This window comes from Bufo bufo, chromosome 9 (assembly GCF_905171765.1).
Source record: "Bufo bufo chromosome 9, aBufBuf1.1, whole genome shotgun sequence".
NCBI lineage: Eukaryota > Metazoa > Chordata > Amphibia > Anura > Bufonidae > Bufo > Bufo bufo.
In genome coordinates, this window is record NC_053397.1 from 18456038 (window position 1) to 18478627 (window position 22590).

Below are 22590 nucleotides of genomic sequence, written 5' to 3' on the forward strand. Positions count from 1 at the left end.
GGTAACGTTTTTATTAACTGTAAGCATGCTAGGGAGCTATGGTAAGGGTTAAAAAAGTGAAATGCTGGTGACAGACTCCCTTTAAGAAGGTTATGGAGTCTCTCTCTGTAGCAGACTCTTGGAGGGAGCACAATGGCTCACAGAGGGGCTATACCTATTATTCTCCGGCACATCATTTATATACACGTATTGACCTCATCTTGCTTTCCGCCTCTCTTCTCCCCTCTTTGTCCTATAGCAGACATATCGTGTCCTCCTGGTCCGACCACGACATGGTCATGATAGATGTTGCACCAACCGCACCCACAAGTCGACTTTTTACATGGAGACTTAATGAATCACTTCTGACACGGCCAGCCATCCGTGATCGGCTTCAGGAGGACATGAAGAGCTTTTTTTGCGGAGAACGTAAACCCAGATGTGGACCCTTTAATAATATGGCTTACACATAAGGCTTTTATGCGGGGCAGGCTGATCAGAGAGGCGTCCCATCTAAAGAAAGAAAGGCAGGCAACTCTTCTAGCTTTGGAATCTAAGCTTGGCAGGTTAGTGCAGGCGCATCAGAGGTCACCCTCCCTATATTTGCTTAAAGCAGTCAAAGACACTAAAATGCAAATAAATTTGATTATGTCAAATGATACGGAAAAAGCCCTACGGTGGACAGCTTCGTATTATTATTATAAGTACGTGAACAAACCTGACAAAATGTTAGCACGTCAACTGAAAGCTAAACAAAAAAATCAACCAAGTGTTTCAAATCCGCTCACGCTCCGGCCACATATCTTCTAATCCGAACACCATTTATGATACATTTCACGCTTTTTATCAACAGCTTTACGCAAGTTCGGGAACTGGACAGGAGTTAGCCAAGGACAGCTTCCTGTCTTCAATTTCTCTCCCTCAGGTGACTTCTGATGCGCTGCATGAGCTAGGCAAACCCATTAGCTCTGAGGAGGTAGTCTTCTCGATCAATTCTTTAAAGCTAGGAAAATCACCTGGGCCAGACGGCCTATCAGCCTTGTATTACAAAAAATTTGCTTCTTTACTGATTCCGCATATCAATCACTTGCTGAACGGCAACACTCCTAACCCTGACTTCCTTTTCGCTAATATTACAGTGCTCCCCAAGCCTAAAAAGGACCCCTTGTCACCTACAAACTATAGACCGATATCCTTATTAAATTTGGACACCAACATTTTTACGTCAATTCTGGCAAGGCGCCTTAATAATGTTCTTCCTGGCCTCATACATAGAGACCAGGTGGGATTCATTCCCAACAGAGAAGCCCCAGACAACATCAGAAAAGTTTTTAATGTAATTCAGGTGGCTAACAAAAGGAACACTCCTCTAGCCATTCTAGCCCTGGATATAGAAAAGGCCTTTGATACAATTAACTGGGATTACTTGTATAAAGTTTTGCTTAATATGGGTATCAATGGCCCTTTTTTATGCTATATATTCAGCTCCTGTTGCTTATCTTAAACTCCCGTCAACACATCCCACTCCTATCCAAATTCTCAGAGGTACTCGTCAGGGATGCCCCCTCTCCCCTGCTATATTTGCCCTGGCCATGGAACCCCTTGCTATCTCCATCAGGAATGATCCTAATATCACGGGCCTTAGGGTGGGAAGCACTGAATATAAGCTTAGCTTATTTGCTGACGACCTCCTACTATTCATTTCCAATCTTCTTATCTCGATCCCAAATATGCTGAAACTGCTGAAAACCTTCCCCGCAGCATCTGGGATCAAAATTAACCAAAAGAAGTCTGAACTTCTATTATGTAACACCCCTCCCTCACTCCAATCTCTCCTCTCACAAAACTTTCCTTCCTCTCAATTATCCACACATATCCAGTACCTAGGTACTCTAATACCCTCCAAACGGAATATGACATACAAACTTAATTACCTCCCACTATATCGCAGAATTAGAGAGGATTATAGAACCTGAAGTTCTCTGCCGGTATCATGGATTGGGCGAATACATATAGTTAGAATGGTAGTTTTACCTCGACTACTGTATTTATTCCGAACCCTTCCGGTTCACATTCCTAGCAGTGATCTCCGAAGCCTACAAGCTGACACGATGAAATTTATCTGGGGTGGTAAACGTGCTAGAATCTCCAAATCCACGATGTGCAGACACAAAACTCAGGGAGGCCTTTCAGTTCCTGATTTTATTAAAGGGAATCTGTCACTAGCAATTTTCCCCAAAAATTATTTTCATGAATCCATGTTTAACAGAGTACCTTTTTTCCATCTGTCTTGTTCTTTTGATTGTCAGTCTTGTCATTTCTTCAAAAAATCGATTCTTATGATATGTAAATGACGCTGTAAGGAGCCCAGAGGGGCGTTATTCTTTCTCCACGGTGCCCAGGAACGCCCTCTGAAGTGCCGTGCCCGCCTAAATTTGAAAACTAATAACGCCTCCAAGTTAATCTAAATCGCCTCCCAGAGGCGCGGCTTAGTGCTCAACACCCCCCTCCTCCTCAGCGCCGGCATCCCAAATCCCGCGCAGGCGCAGTGCCGGCGATTGCCTGCGCTATGATGAGATGAGTGACGGCACTGTGCCTGCGCGGGATTTGGGATGCCGGCGAGAGGAGGATCGGGGTGTTTGCCGCAGAGCGCGGCGCTGAGGAGGGGGGGGGGGTGTTGAGCACTTAGCCGCGCCTCTGGGAGGCGATTTAGATGAACTTGGAGGCGTTATTAGTTTTCAAATTTAGGCGGGCACGGCACTTCAGAGGGGCGTTCCTGGGCACCGTGGAGAAAGAAGAATGCCCCTCTGGGCTCCTTAAAGCGTCATTTACATATCATAAGAATCGATTTTTTGAAGAAATGACAAGACTCACAATCAGAAGAACAAGACAGATGGAAAAAAGGTACTCTGTTAAACATGGATTCATGAAAAAAAAAATTGGGTAAATTGCTAGTGACAGATTCCCTTTAAGTACTATAAGGCGGCAAGCTTGGCTCAATTATTTTTGACCCACTTGAAACCAGAGGCTCACCCCTTGTGGGTGTCTCTGGAACAATCCCTCTTTGCGCCCTGGACTTGGAGAGCCTTGCTTTGGAATTCCATTCCCCTGCCACTGGCCATTCGCTCCAATTCACCATTGTCTCATCACTCATTGTTACTGTGGCGGTCTGTTAGGTTCAAAGCAGGTCTTCAATCTAAACATACACCGCTTTTCCACCTGTTTGGCAACCCGGCTTTTCCACCGGGTGTCACGGATGGTGTTGCAGAAAGCTGGAACTTATAAATAAACATCCGACTGGCTTGATCCCAAACTAAGGAGCATATGGGTGAGCCCTATAAAACCCCTAGAGCTCTCCCGGACTGCTATGCCCATGCAAAGGTCTTTGTTGTAGACGATTGCATGTCCTCGTACCTTATACTATGTGACACCTGAAAACCCTATAATAGTGAGGGGACACGACCACCGGCTCCCTGCACTTAATACGGAGGGAGTCAGGGTCACCTACAATCAAGCCAGCAAGAAACACAAATAAAGGAAACAGACTTATCTGAGGAATCAGGAGAAGCAGCATCCAGCAGTGAACACAATCCAGGAAGAAGTATAAACTGCAAAGTGAGGCAGTATGGGAGGAAATATAAAGGGAGACAATCAGTGCAAATAGGTGACAGCTGGGAGAAGGAAAGGACATGAGAAAGTGAAAACAAAGAACATCATACAACAGGTAGAGAAGAACGTCTGCCAGATCTCCTCACAGAGCTGGCGGTGACACCGGGACTCCACACTGGGGCATTTCATTGGTGGATCTCCAACAAGTTTACTTCTCTTCATAGATTCCTGATCAGGGGCAAACTTATATCACTATCTGACTTTAAAGAAAAATATACCCTCCCGGATAATGAGTCTTATAACGCTAATCAAATCTTCTCTTGCCTCCACTCCCCGAAGATTAGTAATTTGACCTTGGATTTTACTCCCTTTGAGAGATTCTCTACTTTTTCGTTGTATAAACGGGGGTTACTGTCCAGAATTTATGGGATACTTAACACCACACCGGATGGGGTCAAGCTGCCATACATGTCGGAGTGGGAGGGGGACATTCAAGAGGACCTCTCTATAACTAGATGGCATCAATTTTCCCAGACCTTGACTAAGACCTCGTGGCAAATTACTTTGGCGGAGACCTCAATTAAGCTTCTTCACAGGGCATACTTAGCACCCTATAGATTACATCGTATTTACCCAGAAGTCTCTCCCTTATGCTTCAGGGGATGTGGGGTGGACGGTATGGTCTATCACATCTGGTGGTCATGTCCAGTGGTACATCAATTCTGGAGCAGAATTTGTAATCTGATCTCCTCTGTGCTGGACTGTGCCTACCCGCTGTCACCTACCCTCTGTCTTCTTGGAGACAAACCTTCGTGGCTAACATTCTCTAAATTTAAATTATCTCAACACATGCTATTAGCTGCCAGGATCCATATTGCCTATAAGTGGAGATCGGCAGAACTTAGCTTTCAGGCAGTGATTGATAGAATCAACAAAATATTGCTCTATGAGAGACTTACGGCTATTCGCCAGGACACATATGAGTCTTTTGAAAGGCTCTGGGAACCTTGGATGTCCTCCTCCTACTCGGTGAATCTTCATCTCTGTATGACATTGTAGGCGCCAGGGACCTTATGAGACCTTACTTAAATGCATGGAACTACGGGCCCTCGTCTAGTGCATGAGAAGCACCGAAAACACCTAGATCGCCAACCATGTCTTCTCTACGGGATCTCCTTTTGATAGATATCTTTGTACATTTTTCTTCTTTCTTTTTGTTTTGTTGCTTTTGAATATGGTGATATCACTGCCAAATCTACAAACTGCTTTTTATAAAGTCTGCTGTTTGTGTACTCTGTACATGCCGCTTTATATCTATGATTTTTTTATTCCTTTGAAAAAATAAAACACTTTTGAAACTAAAGGAAATGTGTCACCAACATTTTATCTGCAAGATAGTGACACATCTCTTTTTTATCTAATCTGTTTTTATTTTCAGATTGCAGATTTTTTTTTATTCCATTTCCTGAACATGATTATGGTGGCGGCCATCTTGCCTGAGCTGTTCTTACCAGCATTTACAAAGCATTAAAACATTGCTTTACGGCCGCCCCATGGGCCATAGACACAACACGGTCAGGAGGGGACCTCCATGACTTCCATGGGAGAGTTTTGTGGGCATGCTCTGTGACCTGCGCAGAGGTCACTGTACAAGGATAGAATAGATAAGCTCTGACAATCGCCTATTGTGAATGGTGGATCCTGTCTTATCTATACGCAGAGGTGATATCATGACAGGCAGGATTACAATGACAGATAAGCAGATAACTGCAGTAAAGTGATCTGTACAGACCAAGAAGTGGCGCCTATTATTAGGCTTAGTGGCCAGTGCGAAAACTGCAGGATTTTATAGTTTTTGTTTAAAGATAAATAGTGACATGGAAAATTAAAAATGACATAAAAATATATTTTTTTTATATTTTAAACATACATTCCCTTTAAGGACTTGTAATATGTGACTGCCTGCCACTATCTCTGTTCTATAGTCGTGGCTGTGACTTTGATTTTCAGTTCCCTATTGATGCAATAAAGCACGGATATATCCGTCTTATTGCCGTAGATTACACAAAGCGTTGCTGTGCTTCCTGCTCGAATACTTCTGTATCCAGCTTCTCCGCGCCGTCCATTCCCAGGGCAAAAATAAACCAGTCAGTCTGATACTGCAAGCACATGGGGACAGCAATGTCAATGTGTTTAGCAAATGTTTCAGGACATCCTGTACGATCCAAAAAGTAAAGTAAACCAACTGTGATCAGTCCTTAAAGTGGTCCACCTCTAAACACCATTCTACAGTATATACATATATATATATAGAATTAAAGGAACACTTTGAGCAAAAGAGACATACTGTACAGCGGCGAATGCAAGACCAGACAGGGAAGCATGGCACAGGGATTTAATGATTTCCAAGGAGTAGATACATTGTAAATCTTGTCCCAAGTTACACCTGTATTTTACTCCAGAGCTGCACTCACTATTCTGCTGGTGGAGTCACTCTGTACATACATTACATTACTTATCCTGTACTCATCCTGAGTTACATCCTGTATTATACTCCAGAGCTGCACTCACTATTCTGCTGGTGGAGTCACTGTGTACATACATTACTTATCCTGTACTCATCCTGAGTTACATCCTGTATTATACTCCAGAGCTGCACTCACTATTCTGCTGGTGGAGTCACTGTGTACATACATTACATTACTTATCCTGTACTCATCCTGAGTTACATCCTGTATTATACTCCAGAGCTGTACTCACTATTCTGCTGGTGGAGTCACTGTGTACATACATTACATTACTTATCCTGTACTCATCCTGAGTTACATCCTGTATTATACTCCAGAGCTGCACTCACTATTCTGCTGGTGCAGTCACAGTGTACACACATTACATTACTTATCCTGTACTGACCCCGAGTTACATCCTGTATTATACTCCAGAGCTGCACTCACTATTCTGCTGGTGGAGTCCCTGTGTACATACATTACTTATCCTGTACTGATCCTGAGTTACATCCTGTATTATACTCCAGAGCTGCACTCACTATTCTGCTGGTGCAGTCATTGTGTACATACATTACATTACTTATCCTGTACTGATCCTGAGTTACATCCTGTATTATACTCCAGAGCTGCACTCACTATTCTGCTGGTGGAGTCACTGTGTACATACATTACTTATCCTGCGTTACATCCTGTATTGTACTCCAGAGCTATACTCATAATTCTTATGGTGGGTCTGCCAGCCCCATAAACAGTAGACTGTAACTATATTAACCCTTTCAGAATAACTAGAATCCAAGTTCAGTTGCTCCATTATGTGTATTTCCAGCAGGGAATGGGTTAGTTTCTTACAAGGCTTCTCACCTATATATGTAAGGAAGCCTTGGATTTCATACCCGCTATTCCTGGTATCTCCTGGTTATCAGCTCGCAGTAATCTCTCCGACGTCACCGGTAAGCGTGTGGAGCCGTGTACCCAAATACAAGTCAACTTATGATATTTGCTTATGATGATAACATGTATTCTTCGCTAGGATCAGCCTTTCCATAGATTTAAAGGGGTAGTGTCCCCCCACTGCCCTAGAAATGTCCCCAGTAGTGTCCCCCACTGCCCTAGTAATGTCCCCAGTAGTGCCCCCCACTAATGTCCCCAGTAGTGCCCACAGTAGTGCCCCCCACTGCCCCCTGTAGTGTCCCCCACTACCCCTAGTAATGTCCCCAGTGGTGTCCCCCACTGCCCCCAGTAGTGTTCCCCATTGCCCCCAGTAGTGTCCCTCCCTACTCTTAGTAATGTCTCCAGTGGTGTCCCCCCTGCCCCCAGTAGTGTTCCCCATTGTCCCCTGTAGTGTCCCCCATTGCCCGCAGTAGTGTCCCTCTCTGCCCTTAGTAATGTCCCCAGTGGTGTCCCCCCTGCCCCCAGTAGTGTTCCCCATTGACCCCAGTAGTGTCCCTCTCTGCCCTTAGAAATGTCCCCAGTGGTGTCCCCCCTGCCCCCAGTAGTGTTCTCCATTGCCTCAAGTAGTGTCCCCACTGCTGCTCCTAGTAATGGCCCCCACTGCCCCCAGTAGTGTCCCCCTCTCCCCCTAGTAATGTCCCCAGGGGTGTCCCCCCTGCCCCCAGTCGTGTCCCCCACTGCCCCAGTAGTGTCCCAAGTAGTGTCCCCCACTGCCCTCAGTAATGTCCCCCACTGCCCCCAGTCTTTACTCACCTGTAACGGGGCCCAGCTCCGCCCACCTGCTTAATTTGTGACTAATTCTAGTAGTGCAGCGCTGGGGCCTGATGCTGGAGCGCATATGATGCAGGTGAGTTGAGCACTCTGATGGGGCCCAGCATGAAGTACAGTGACAGTGCCGGGTCCTGTTACATGTGAGCACAGCAACCCCTCGACAGCGATCATTATACCTCTGCTCACATGGCTTTTCTGCAGCTCAGTTCTATTTAAGTGAATGCTGCAATACCAAGCACAGCCACTATACAATGGATGGCGCTGAGCTTGGTATACCATGAATAGGACAGCTGATCGGCGGGGGTCCCAGGTGTAGGACCCCCACAGTTAGATATTAATTACCTATCCTACGGATAAGTCATCAATATTTAATTCCCGGACCACCACTTTAAATATTGGAAGTCCAGACAATCCCAATCCAGCCGCTCTTTAGGGACTCAGGAAGGACAGGATGGAAGTAAGGATCCGGTCACACAGTCAGGTATTTTGATGCAGTTTTTGAAGCCAAAATCAGGAGTGGATCATAAAAGAAGAGAATGTGTAAAGGACAGATACGATATCTGCTCTTTTTTTTTAATCCACTTCTGGTTTTGGCTTCAAAAACTGCACCAGAAAACCTGACTGTGTGACCGCACCCCAACAGTGTAGAGCCAATTACCTTAAAGGGGTATGGCAATCTGTAGGTGATCACATGGGACTCTGGTCCTTAAAGGGGAGGGCACATAACCAAGGAGGCGACTACTGGATAGATTACTTTTATGTTATTTTTAATCCTGATGAAATGCTCTGAATGTTTATTGGTCATGACGGGGTCTGTCCAGTAACAGATTTCCATTGGTCGGCACTAACCAGTTTAACGCCATGGACATAACTATCGTTTACGGATTGTGAATATTGATTCCAGTGATCAGCTGATATATACAGTATGGATGACCGTGTAATAGGTGGCTGGACTGGGCACTGCAGATGGCACTGATATGGAGACACTGTGTCTGGCACTGATATATGAGCACTATATCTGGCACTGATATGGGGGCATCGTGGCTGGCATTGATATGGCGGCACTGTGTCTGGCATTGACATGGAGGCACCTTGACTGGCACTGATATATGAGCACTATAGCTGGCACTGATATATGAGCACTATAGCTGGCACTGATATATAAGCACTATATCTGGCACTGATATGGGGGCACCGTGACTGGCACTGATATGGGGGCACTATAGCTGGCACTGATATGGGGCACTATGGGTGGCACTGATATAGGGGCACTATGGCTGACACTGATATGGGGCACTATAGCTGGCACTGATATGGGGGCACTAGAGCTGGCACTGATATGGGGCACTATGGCTGACACTATATGGGGCACTACGTCTGGCACTGATATGGAGGCACTATGGCTGGCACTGATATGGGGGCACTATAGCTGGTACTGATATATGAGCACTGTGGCTGGCACTGATATGGGGGCACTGTGGCTGGCACTGATATGGGGCACTATAGCTGACACTGATATGGGGGCACTATAGCTGACACTGATATGGGGGCACTATGGCTGACACTGATATAGGGGCACTATGGCTGGCACTGATATAGCAGGGATCTCAAGTCTCCTGGACGTTCAGGGAGTCTCCCGCTATTAGATAGCGGCTCCCTGACGCCCGCATGTGAAACAATATATCCCGGAAAGGTTTACTCGCAGTAAACCTTTCCGGCAACCTGTAGCAGTGTCCCCTTCTCTGCGCGTGCGCACAGTGCAAGAAGAAGCCGATGCCAGCAGTCCGCAACGGCGCATCAGGCTGAGCCTGTGCGCACGCGCGGGATCTCAAAGCGGGAGGAGAGAGGGAGAGGGAGAGGCGGCACTGAGCAGTAGAAGGCGGCGCTGGGCACGAACGGCGATCGTGCGGCCGGGCACCATGCATCCACAGACCTCCCCTGCTTGGGCACCTTAATTCAATGATTGACAGGTTAGTAAAACCTGTTTTTCCGCAGAATAAAACCACAAATAGCTTTTATAAGGCCACCTTAGAAATCAGAATGCTGCCCTGGACATGAGCAGATGTTTAGCTCACAGGGCTTATAGGTGGTGACAGAATCCCTTTAATCATATACATAAATATGATAATTTGGGGCAGGGTGATGAGCCCCGTCCTCCACACCATAGAGCAAAGTGTGCAGATACTGCATATGTCTTGAAAATGTAATAAAGAGTTTGTGAAAGAAAAAAAAAAAAGAAAACCTCCCTGAAATAAGTTTTTGTAGGTTGGGATGTCTGGATATAGGGGCACTATGGCTGGCACTGATATAGGGGCACTATGGCTGACACTGATATGGGGGCACTATGGCTGACACTGATATAGGGGCACTATGGCTGACACTGATATAGGGGCACTATGGCTGACACTGATATAAGGGCACTATGGCTGACACTGATATAGGGGCACTATATGGGGGCACTATGTCTGGCACTGATATGGAGGGCCCTATGGCTGGCACTGATATATGAGCACTGTGGCTGGCACTGATATGGGGCACTATAGCTGACACTGATATGGGGGCACTATGGGTGGCACTGATATAGGGGCACTATGGCTGACACTGATATGGGGGCACTATGTCTGGCACTGATATGGAGGGCCCTATGGCTGACACTGATATGGGGGCACTATGGCTGACACTGATATAGGGGCACTATGGCTGACACTGATATGGGGGCACTATGGCTGACACTGATATGGGGGCACTATGGCTGACACTGATATAGGGGCACTATGGCTGACACTGATATAGGGGCACTATGGCTGGCACTATATGGGGGCACTATGTCTGGCACTGATATGGAGGGCCCTTTGGATGGCACTGATATATGAGCACTGTGGCTGGCACTGATATGGGGCACTATAGCTGACACTGATATGGGGGCACTATGGGTGGCACTGATATAGGGGCACTATGGCTGACACTGATATGGGGGCACTATGTCTGGCACTGATATGGAGGGCCCTATGGCTGACACTGATATGGGGGCACTATGGCTGACACTGATATAGGGGCACTATGGCTGGCACTGATGGCACTCTAGCTGATGGTACACATTTTTAGTGGAGAAGACATAATCTACATCACAATCCATCAGCATCACTGACTGAGGCACACGGCCACATAAATTCCATTGGTATACCGGCTCTGTCTTTCAATTTTCTCCTGTCACGGTTTATTAAAGTTTGTTGAGAAAAAAAAAATATCAAGCCTTGCCCCAGCACTTCCTGTCATCGCACTAGTTTGTGGAAGTACAGACCGGAAGTGGGGAGCCGGCTCTTGTCAGTCACTCGGGGGTCGGGTCGATCCACCTCGCGTCTTGTGCGACTAGACCAGAGGCCGCCGCTGCGTCGTGTGTGTACAGGGCTGCAGGCAACAAGGCAACCAAGTAACTAACCCTCTCACTGCCGCCCAGAGCTGCTTTCTTCTTCTATTTATAGTCATTAGCCCTTAAAGGGACAGTACCCCTAAAGCTCAGACCTTTCCTGCGCACTTGTAATTACAATCTCTGGGGAGCAGTGCTCCTCTGTGGGAGGGCGCACACATCCTTACAGCAAGGCTGCCACATGGGAATCTACCTTAAAGGGCTTTCACAAGTTCTTTATTTTTAATTTTTTTATTCTAGCAATGTTTAATAGATGCCTTCCCAGCCGCCCCCGTTCAGTCCTCCTCCTCCCCGGGTTGTAGTGTTAGCACGCTGCAGCCAATAACCGGTGGTGTACAGCGTGAGACCTCTGAGGCCAGTGGTCGGCTGCAGCAGTATATAGGATGTACATGACTGGATGTGTGGGGGCTAGGAAAAGAAGTTCATTTTGTTAAAGGGGTTTTCTGAGGGTTGAGCTGCAATACCAAGCACAACCACTATACAATGGGCGGCGCTGCGCAGTGCTCACCACGGCGCCACTGCCACGTTAAACAGCTGACTGGCGGGGGTCCCGGGAGTCAGACCCCCCCCCCCCTCCCGATCAGATATTGATAAACTTTCCTGAGCGTAGGTCATCAATAGTGTTGAGCGAATTGAACGCCACAAAGTGGAATTCAATCAGAATTTCGGGGAAAATGCGATTTGCCGCAAAGCTTAATTTCTTCGTGCTTTGTGGTAGCGAATCAATTTTTCCTGAATGGCGGAAAAAAATTAAAAATAAATCATACCTACCTCATCCGTTTGAGAGCAAACAGCCGGCCGCTGCCATCTTGATTGAAGATCTCGCGCGAAATCGCTCAATGACGTCACGCAAGATTTCGTACTAGATCCTCAATCAAGATGGCGGCGGCGGCCGGCTGTTTGCTCTCAAACGGATGAGGTAAGTATGAATTTATACATTTTTTAATTTTTTATTTGACACTGTGTTATTGCTAAATTGCTGTCCGATGCCGCGATCAGCTACGAACGCGACATCTGAGGGGGACAATGACGGGGGGCGTCGCAGTTGCCGCTCCTTATCATTCCACTACCATTTACAAAGAAATGCGCTTCGTGAGAAATCACTTAGTCACAAAGCTAATTTTTTTGTAGAATTTGGCGAAGCAGCCGAATCAAATTTTTCCATACTAGTCATCGATACTAAAGACTCGGAAAACCCGTTTAAGGGTCCATTCACACGTCCGGATCTGCAATACACCCGGCCGGCACCCCCATAGAACCGCCTATTCTTGTCCGCAATTGCGGACAAGAATAAGACATGTTCTATTTTTTTTGCGGAGCTGCGGCCCGGAAGTTCGGGGCTGAAGCCCGGAAGTTTGGGGCCGCGCTCCGGAAATGCGGATGGGGAGAGCACATAGTGTGCTCTCCGCATCCATCCCTGCCCCATTGAGAATGAATGGGTCCGCACCTGCTTCCGTTATTGCGGAACGGATGCGAACCCATTTGCGGACGTGTGAATGGACCCTAAGATTTCCTTTCTAGACCTGAAGTCCAATTACGACAAGTTGTCCCCTATGTACTGGATAAGGGCTAAGGCCTCATTCACACGTCAGTGTTCGGTCAGTGATTGTGAGCCAAAACCAGGGAGAAGGTAGAAGGGAAAGATCTGCACCTGTTCTGTGTTTAGAGCCGCATCTGGTTTTGCTTCAAAATCACTGAGCGAACACTGACGTCTGAACCCAGCCTAAGGCTACATGCACACGACCGTGCCGTTTTTTGCGGTCCGCAAACCGCGGATCCGCAAAAACCAGAAGCCGCCCGTGTGCCTTCCGCAATTTGTGGAACGGAATGGCCGGCCCATTGTAGAAATGCCTATTCTTGTCTGCAAAACGGACAAGAATAGGACATGCTATATTTTTTTTGGCGGGGCCACGGAACGGTGCAACGGATGCGGACAGCCAGACCCCCAGTAGATGGGGCATACCTTGTTACTGGATTATTACCACTCTTAGCTCATTTCAAGGAAATAATAAAAGTCACCTCAGAGCTCCGATCGCCTCTCGCTGAACGAGGAAATAAAGTTCCTTTAAGCAGTTTAATCCGCACCCCGCGTGTTTGCGTAAGCAAGGAACGCCGCCGGCCAAAGCAAAGGCTCCGAGAATTAGGAAGAAAATCACCCATGCGGTGCGCAGAGCAAACACAGCGTCGTCATAGTATCGGTGGCTGGCGGCCAGATCCCCTACCGCACTAATGAACGCTCGGCCGGATCATGTCCTCTGCAGGAGATCCGTGCTTTGGAAGGATTTCCCCTTCTCAAACCTGACAGACAAAACTGACTGAACTTGCTTGCAAAATGGTGCGAATTTCACTGAGCGCATCCGGAGCCGATCCGCCACGGTCGTGTGAACTCAGCCTTAGGCCCCTTTCACACGGGCGAGTATACCACGCGGATGCGATGCGTGAGTTGAACGCATTGCACCCGCACTGAATACCGACCCATTCATTTCTATGGGGCTCTGCACACGAGCGGTGATTTTCACGCATCACTTGTGCGTTGCGTGAAAATCGCAGCATGCTCTATATTCTGCGTTTTTCACGCAACGCAGGCCCCATAGAAGTGAATGGGGTTGCGTGAAAATCACAAGCATCCGCAAGCAAGTGCGGATGCGGTGCTATTTTCACGCACGGTTGCTAGGAGACGATCGGGATGGAGACCCGATCATTATTATTTCCCCTTATAACATGGTTATAAGGGAAAATAATAGCATTCTGAATACAGACTGCATAGTAAACTAGCGCTGGAGGGGTTAAAAAAATAAAAATTTAACTCACCTTAATCCACTTGCTGGCGCTGCCGGCATCTCGTCTCCTTCTTTGCTGAACAGGACCTGTGGTGACGTCACTCCGGTCATTGCACGATCCATCACATGATCTTTTACCATGGTGATGGGTCATGTGATGGATCATGTGATGACCGGAGTGACGTCACCACAGGTCCTGTTCAGCAAAGAAGGAGACAGACAAGATGCCGGCAGCGCCAGCAAGTGGATTAAGGTGAGTAAAATTATTATTATTTTTTTTTAACCCCTTCAGCGCTATGCATTCTGTATTCAGAATGCTATTATTTTCCCCTATAACATGGTTATAAGGGAAAATAATAGCATTCTGAATACAGAATGCATAGTATTAGAGGGGTTAAAAAAAAAAAATAATAATTAATACAATCTACACAACACCGATCCCAAGCCCGAACTTCTGTGAAGAAGTTCGGGTTTGGGTACCAAACATGCGCGATTTTTCTCACGCGAGTGCAAAACGCATTACAATGTTTTGCACTCGCGCGGAAAAATCGCGGGTGTTCCCGTAACGCCCGTCTGAAAGAGGCCTTACTCTTTCACACGAGCGTGACGGATTGGCTCCAGATGCGTTCAGTGAAACTCGCACCACTTTGCAAGCAAGTTTTGTCTGCGATTGCGTTCAGTTGTTCAGTTTTTTTTCGCGCGGGTGCAATGCGTTTTGATGCGTTTCTCACTCGCGTGATAAAAAACGGAAGGTTTACAAACAACATCTCTTAGCAACCATCAGTGAAAATGCATCGCATCCGCACTTGCTTGCGGATGTGATGCGTTTTTTTTCACTCAAGCCCCATTCACTTCTATGGGGCCAGGGCTGCGTGAAAAATGCTAAATATAGAACATGCTGTGTTTTTCACGCAACGCAGAACTGATGCGTTAAAAAAAAAAAAAAAGCGCTCATTGAAATGAATAGGTCCGGATTTGGTGCGAGTATTTCACGTCACACATTGCGCCCGCGCTGGAAAACTCGCTCGTGTGAAAGGGGCCCAAGCGTTCTTCATGTTAGGATTTAGGAGTTATTTCTTTAAATGTTCACTTTAATGTCTACATTTTATGTTGCATTTTTATTTCATTTTATTCGCTTTTCATTGAAAGTCCACTTTTTTGTTACTCTTAAAAGGGTTGTGCCTTAAACTATTTTTCAGTCTAAAGTTTGTTTTCATCAATTCCTCTAGATCAGGCATGGCCAACCTGCGGCTCTCCAGCTGTTGCAAAACTACAACTCCCAACATGCCCAGACTGCCTACAGCTATTAGCCTACAGCAATGCATGGTGGGAATTGTAGTTTTACAACAGCTGGAGAGTCGCAGGTTGGCCAGCCCTGCTCTAGATCCTTTTCCTCCTTGGATTATTATTATTATTATTTTTCCAATTTACCTCATCTGCAGTTTTCTCTTATCCCCCGTGCTTGACACCTGCTTCCTGGTTTGTCATGTGACTGAGGGCAGTGAGATCTGGTCACGTGACGCTAACCACGCCCCTTGTTCTTACCAGTGACACTTCCTACATTACAGGGAGGATGTAACCAACAGCAACTGAATATCAAATCAGATTTACCGCAGGCTGTAACGGTAGGCGTAAAATTTTAGAATAAGGCCGTTCTGATAAATGGTGGTATTTGAGGAAAGAGATATAACAGCGATATCTGTTTGGGATACATTTATATTAGTGGCACATCCCCTTTAATTCATATAATTTTTTTTATTGACAGGAGGTTCATCATTTTTTTAATTTACATTTTATTAATTTTTTTTAGTTTTAATGTAATTTATTTGAATGTTTAAATATTTTTTAATTTTTTATTTTAATTTATTAGAATGTTGTTTATTTTTTTAAATTTTTTTATGTTTTTCAATTTTAATTTAAGAGATATAGATATTTTAGATTTTTTTTATAGTATGCCTAATTCTTGACCTCTATCTAATACTTACAGTATATTTTTTAATATATTTTATTTAAATATTTTCTTTTGCATATTTTAGGGTCGCGTATAAAACTTTAGTCATTAGTTAGGTCAACACCTTTTTTAGAAAATTGATTTAAAACAAAACACTATATTATAAACATGGATGATATGAATTGTCACATGGTCACTAAAGGAGGAGAAGACGGCGATGACGAGCGGGCAGGAGACGTCTGTCTTCATCCACGTTTTCCAGTTCTGTTACTAAAGAAAAGGAAGTTAATCCTTCACGTGGACTTGAATAACACCATCCTGGTATCAGATGCAACCACAGGTCAGGGTCCCAGAGCTGCGCTAAATTCCCATCTGTGCGCCGTTGCCTGGGGCCGTCTAAGTGACTCTGGTGAGTACCTTCTATGGTGAAACGAGGCACCCCGGATCTCCTGCCTCTAATGTCTATGGGCTATTAATCCAGTTTTTAATTTCAGGTGAGTGGCAGTTGATCAGTGATCAGCCTTCAGTGAAACCGCCATGTGAAGACGCAGTCGACTACTGCACCCACTTTGGCCGCGATGTGAAATTCATTGACCGTGAAATCGGACACCACTTTCGAGGGGTCTTCAGTGACCACCTGAGGCTGCTGGAGTGGCAGGGGGAAGCTGATGAGAGGTTCACACAACAAGGTGAGGATGGGAAGGACTATAACTGGATCCTTCCCTCCTTCTTCCACATGCTTGAGAGCCTGCACCTACAAGGGAGGGAGTTCTGCGTCATACTGCGGACATTCGGGTGCGATCTTCCTCAGGTGCTGCAGTCCATCCACGCAGCATTACAGGGGAAACACCCAGAGTTCCCTCATCTGCAGCAAGTGCCGGTAATTTAAGAATTATAATATTTTTTTTCCCCCAGTCTGATGCTTGTAGTAATTTGGAATGGCTTTGGAAGTATGGAGGCTTTGCTTATGGGGGCCCAGTCATTAACCCCCTAAGGACATGTTCACACGATGCAAAACTCACACTCATTCGGTGCCAAAATCCATGTGATATGTGCCTACAATCTGCTTGCCATTGATTTCAGTGGGAATTCCATTAAGCAGTTTGCACGGGGACAGATTTTTCAAATTGTGGATTTGACATCTGAATTGCAAAAAAAAGTGACATGTCTCTTCCCAGTGTGTTTTGTGTGCAGAAGCTGCAGAGGGTAGCCACAGGATGAAACTGCAGAGGGTAGCCGCAGGGTGAGACTGCAGAGGGTAGCCGCCGGGTGAGACTGCAGAGGGTAGCCGCAGGATGAAACTGCAGAGGGTAGCCGCAGGGTGAGACTGCAGAGGGTAGCCGCAGGGTGAGACTGCAGAGGGTAGCCGCAGGGTGAGACTGCAGAGGGTAGCCGCAGGGTGAGACTGCAGAGGGTAGCCGCAGGGTGAGACTGCAGAGGGTAGCCGCAGGGTGAGACTGCAGAGGGTAGCCGCAGGGTGAGACTGCAGAGGGTAGCCGCAGGGTGAGACTGCAGAGGGTAGCCGCAGGGTGAGACTGCAGAGGGTAGCCGCAGGGTGAGACTGCAGAGGGTAGCCGCAGGGTGAGACTGCAGAGGGTAGCCGCAGGGTGAGACTGCAGAGGGTAGCCGCAGGGTGAGACTGCAGAGGGTAGCCGCAGGGTGAGACTGCAGAGGGTAGCCGCAGGGTGAGACTGCAGAGGGTAGCCGCAGGGTGAGACTGCAGAGGGTAGCCGCAGGGTGAGACTGCAGAGGGTAGCCGCAGGGTGAGACTGCAGAGGGTAGCCGCAGGGTGAGACTGCAGAGGGTAGCCGCAGGGTGAGACTGCAGAGGGTAGCCGCAGGGTGAGACTGCAGAGGGTAGCCGCAGGGGGAGACTGCAGAGGGTAGCCGCAGGGTGAGACTGCAGAGGGTAGCCGCAGGGTGAGACTGCAGAGGGTAGCCGCAGGGCGAGACTGCAGAGGGTAGCCGCAGGGCGAGACTGCAGAGGGTAGCCGCAGGGCGAGACTGCAGAGGGTAGCCGCAGGGCGAGACTGCAGAGGGTAGCCGCAGGGCGAGACTGCAGAGGGTAGCCGCAGGGCGAGACTGCAGGGGGTAGCCGCAGGGCGAGACTGCAGAGGGTAGCCGCAGGGCGAGACTGCAGAGGGTAGCCGCAGGGCGAGACTGCAGAGGGTAGCCGCAGGGCGAGACTGCAGAGGGTAGCCGCAGGGCGAGACTGCAGAGGGTAGCCGCAGGGTGAGGCTGCAGGGGGTAGCCACGCGCAGATTAGCCCCATCGAATGTTTTATTTTTTACATTTCAGCTTAGTTTTTTCAGCATCTCATCATCTGAACATGCCCTAACAGTCACATTAGGTTTTAAAAGTTGTCCTGAAAATGACTTTTTTAAATGTACTTGGTGATTTTATGTCTTCTGTAAATATGGTTGGGGTTCTCTCACTTCAGCAAATGTAATTTATCATGTAGACAGAGTTAGCACAAGGCACTTACTAATGTATTGTGAATGTCCATATTGCCTCCTTTGCTGGCTGGATTAATTTTTCCATCACATTATACACTGCTCGTTTCCAGGGTATAAGACCACCCCGCAGTCCAGCCGCGGTGGACGTGCTTGCACATTATAGCCAGCCTAAAATGTGTTACTTTTTATTACACACTTTTTATTTTCCTATTTTTTATCTTTTTTTTTTTTTTTAATTTACCAATTTGAAACAATTTATTCACTACTAGGGGGAGCTCACTGCACACCCCTTCCGCCCGGCAGTGTGTTCAGTGACGTCACTGGCTCTGATGGGCGGCCTTTAGCGCTGCCCTAGCAGTTTTACTGGCTAGGGCAGCACTAAATCCCGCCCATCAGTGCCGGTGACGTCACCGGGCTTCCTGGCAGCCCCATGGAGAGCCCTGGTACGTAACCGGATCTCCAAAAAATGCCTTTGCCCTGCGCGATTTAGCGCAGGGCAAAGGAGAGTATCGGAGCATGAACTGCTCCAATGCTCCTGTCAGGGGGGCTGCCGGGGTGAAAATGAGGATATGTCCGGGTTCAGCTCTGAACACCGACAACCCCTTTAAGGAGGGACGGTGGGATGCAAATGAGAAAGTAAAAAGAAAAAAAATCCCTTGTAAAAATCATCAGACCCCTTTTTCTAACGCTGTACTACCCTAAGTCAGTGACCTGCTAACCTGTCTGACTGACACGTCCAGAGATCCCATGGTCAGATATTTCACATACATGAGCTATAAACGTGTGATCAGTTGGGGTATGATCTCCAGTACCTGCACCACTGGAGCGCCTGTATTATCCATATTATACGGTAATCTTCTATTCACAGCTCGCTACAGATCTCACTCCAGGAAGAATACGCTGCAGCAAGAGAGACGTTGTCCTGACCCGTGGGTCTGATCGCATATCTACCAGGACAAAGGAGAGGAATATCTACCAGTATTTCAGCAGCCTGGTTGGGGTTGGAGGCTTTCAGGACCACTTTGATTGGTAAGAGGTGACGAAAAGCAAGGCAGAGGTATTAGAGGATCAGACGGTATAAAGTACATGGGATTTCTGAATGTAAGATCCCGCAGAGGTGGGTTCTACTCCCTGTAAATCCAGCCATTCATGGAGGAGATGCAGGGTGAGGGAATCTCTCCTTACCTGCTTGTACTTGGTTAGGGCTCATGCACACGACCCTATGTATTTTGCTGTCCACAAAACATGGATCCGCAAAAAATACTGGTGACGTCCGCCTGGCATCCGTTTTTTGGGGCGGATCCATTGTCACAATGCCTATCCTTGTCTGCAAAGCTGACAAGAATAGGACATGTTCTATCCTTTTTGCAGAATGCGCATAGAGAAACAGAATGCCCACAGAGTAATTTAAGTTAGTTTTTTTTGTAGACCCATTGAAGTGGTTCCACATACGGGCCGCAAAAAAAAAAAACAGGAACGGACATGATAACAAAATACGTTTGTGTGCATGAACCCTTAGTCTGAGGGGTGACTGCGCATGTGCAGCTCTTGCCATTCACTACTGTGGGAGTTCTAAGAGTATGCGAATGGGGAGAGTAGTGCACATGTGAGCCCCTCTCCACGTGGTCACGGAACCCTGTGAATATGCCATTAATGTCCAGATGGGGGACAACCCCTTTAAGCCATTTCATCGGAGCAGAGAGGGACCCTTATGATGCTTTGATGACTACATCCATGACGTGAACATTAATTGGCGCCTCACTAAATCTATTCTTCTCTAGGTGGGCAAGAAATAATTTTTCAGGCTCCGGAGGAAAGCCGTTCTGGATCGACCCGACTGACTGTAATACTCAGCACATCTTCATAGATGACAACATCCGGCTAAGCGAACGCAATACAATTGTTAATTATCGGGTATGTTTCTAGAAGGTGTCATGTGTGTGTTCTTAAGATGGAGGATAATGCATGCTGGGCGATGCTGTATCCGCACACACTACAGTTAGTTAAAAGGGTCGTTGAGTGAATGCTCGAAGTGAAGGCCCCTGAATGCTCGAAGATTAAAAAAAAACGATGTAAGGTCTCTTTAAGGGTACTTTCACACTAGCGTTTTTCTTTTCCGGTATTGAGTTCAGTCCTTGGGGCTCAATACTGGAAAAAACTGATCAGTTTTATCCTAATAAATTCTGAATGGAGAGCAATCCGTTCAGGATGCATCAGTTCAGTCCCTCTTACGTTTTTGGGCCGGAGAAAATACCGCAGCATGCTGCAGTTTTCTCTCCTGCCAAAAATCCTGAACACTTGCCGGAATGCCGGATCTGCCATTAATTCCCATTGAAATGCATTAATGCCGGATCCGGCCCCAAGTGTTCCAGCAAAACGGACCATTAAGTCTGTGAAAAAAAAAAAATACCAGATCCGTTTTTCCGGATGACAACCGGAAAGACGGATCCGGTATTCCAATGCATTTGTGAGACTGATCCGGATCCGTCTCACAAATGCATCCGTTTTTGGATCCGGCAATCTGCTCTCCATTCAGAATGCATTAGGATAAAACTGATCCGTTCTTTTCCGGTATAGAGCCGCTAGGACGGAACTCAATACCGGAAAACAAAAACGCTAGTGTGAAAGTGCCCTTAAGCTGGATTTACATGGCCGGATGTTTATCCACAGATCATCAGTAAAGGAGTAAAACTCTTCAGGTGAACTGATCGCAGACCCCTCAATCCTTCTTCCAGGGCAGCAGATCTTGCTGTCTTTTTGTATGGGGGCGAGCGATCGCAGCAGCCTTCGCTCGTCCTCATACTGTGGAGGCGATCGCTGCATGTAAATGCAGAGCTTCCCCTCCAGTTAATGAGCAGCTGATTGTAGGGAAAGAAGGCCTCCAACAATCGGCTGCTCCTTGCAGCATCTAAATGCACAGCGTCTTAATATGCGTTCACTTCCAAAGAGTTTTTTCTGCAAGGCCCCTTAGACCGTGAAAGGCTATTGACTGATGAGGGGCTGAGTATTGATATTGATTTCCATTTTTCACTGTGACTCTTAAAGCCGAGCAGCCCGCTTAGTACTGAACGTGATGTATCCTTCCTGTTACATCCATCTGGGTTATCACAGGATTGGAAGTAGCGCTGACGTGTCCTTATTACACACTGATATGCCCCATATCTGTCTTTTGTCTGCACCAGGTGCTTTTGGAGAACAAGGGCAAGAAGGCCAGAAGGGCTCCCACCTCGGGGCTTTACGACATCTGCTTGGTGCAGACGGATCTCCTCAGGGCCATCGCCGAGAAGGATTATTTTCTAGACTGTGTCAGACTCTGCGAGGAGAACTATGAACGATATCTCAGAGACTTTCAGGTGGAATAGAGCGAAGTTTTACTTCTACAGCATCAGCCGCCGTACGGCTATTTATTTTCAGATTTCTGTGGATGGTAAGAGATGGGGTGCACCAACCCAAATTGGGTTTATCAGGGTTTTTTAAGGAGTCTTCCGAGATTTTTATACTGATGAGCTTGATGTGTCATCAATATCTGATCTGTTAGAGGTCCAGTACTCGGGGCCCCCGCTGATCAGTTATTTGAGAGCTTGCAGTAGCTCCGCGCCCTTCTCACAGCTTACCCTAGACCAGTGATGTCCCGTTCATCGGTCACATGGCCTAGGTACAGCTCAGTCCTATTAAAGTGAATGGGGCTCAGCTGCGATACCAAGTACATCCACTGTACAATGTACGGCGCTGTGCTTGGCGAGCTGAGAGGAGGCTGCTGCGAACGTCGGCGCCTTCTCAAACATCTGATCGGTGGGGGTCCTCAGTGTCGAACACCCACCAATCAGATATTGATGACTTATCAATAGGATAGGTCATCGGTATAAAAGTCTCGAAAAACCCTTTTAATGCTGATGTCCTATTCATGGGATGGGTCATCAGTATCAGGTCGGTGGGACCGCCACAGATCAGCAGTTTGAAGAGACCATGGTACATCGGTGAGCGCTGCAGCCTCTTTCTCGTCAGTGACGTCACATGGTTTAATGGCAGCCCGGCCCCTTTGAAGGCTGCAATACCAAGCACAGCCACTATCCAAAGGACAGCGCTGTGAGGAGCTGATTGGTGGGGTGCCTGGACTCTTGACGATAAGGGTACTTTCACACTTGAGGCAGAGTATTCCG

General features: G+C 47.1%; 1 protein-coding gene across 2 annotated transcripts; it reads left to right on the forward strand.

Annotated features, from left to right (window-relative positions):
- Positions 1-11111: 11111 nt before the first annotated feature.
- On the forward strand, positions 11112-22590 carry LOC120978813. 2 transcript variants are annotated; one of them, XM_040407173.1, is made up of 6 exons: positions 11112-11247; positions 16061-16384; positions 16470-16855; positions 19299-19459; positions 20212-20344; positions 21613-22590. In XM_040407173.1, the coding sequence occupies exons 2-6, from the start codon at positions 16144-16146 to the stop codon at positions 21790-21792; spliced, it is 1101 nt and encodes a 366-aa protein (XP_040263107.1). In that variant the 5' UTR covers positions 11112-11247; positions 16061-16143; the 3' UTR covers positions 21793-22590. The 2 variants fall into 2 exon arrangements, with proteins under 2 accessions (XP_040263107.1, XP_040263106.1); XM_040407172.1 differs by having other exon boundaries at positions 11118-11231.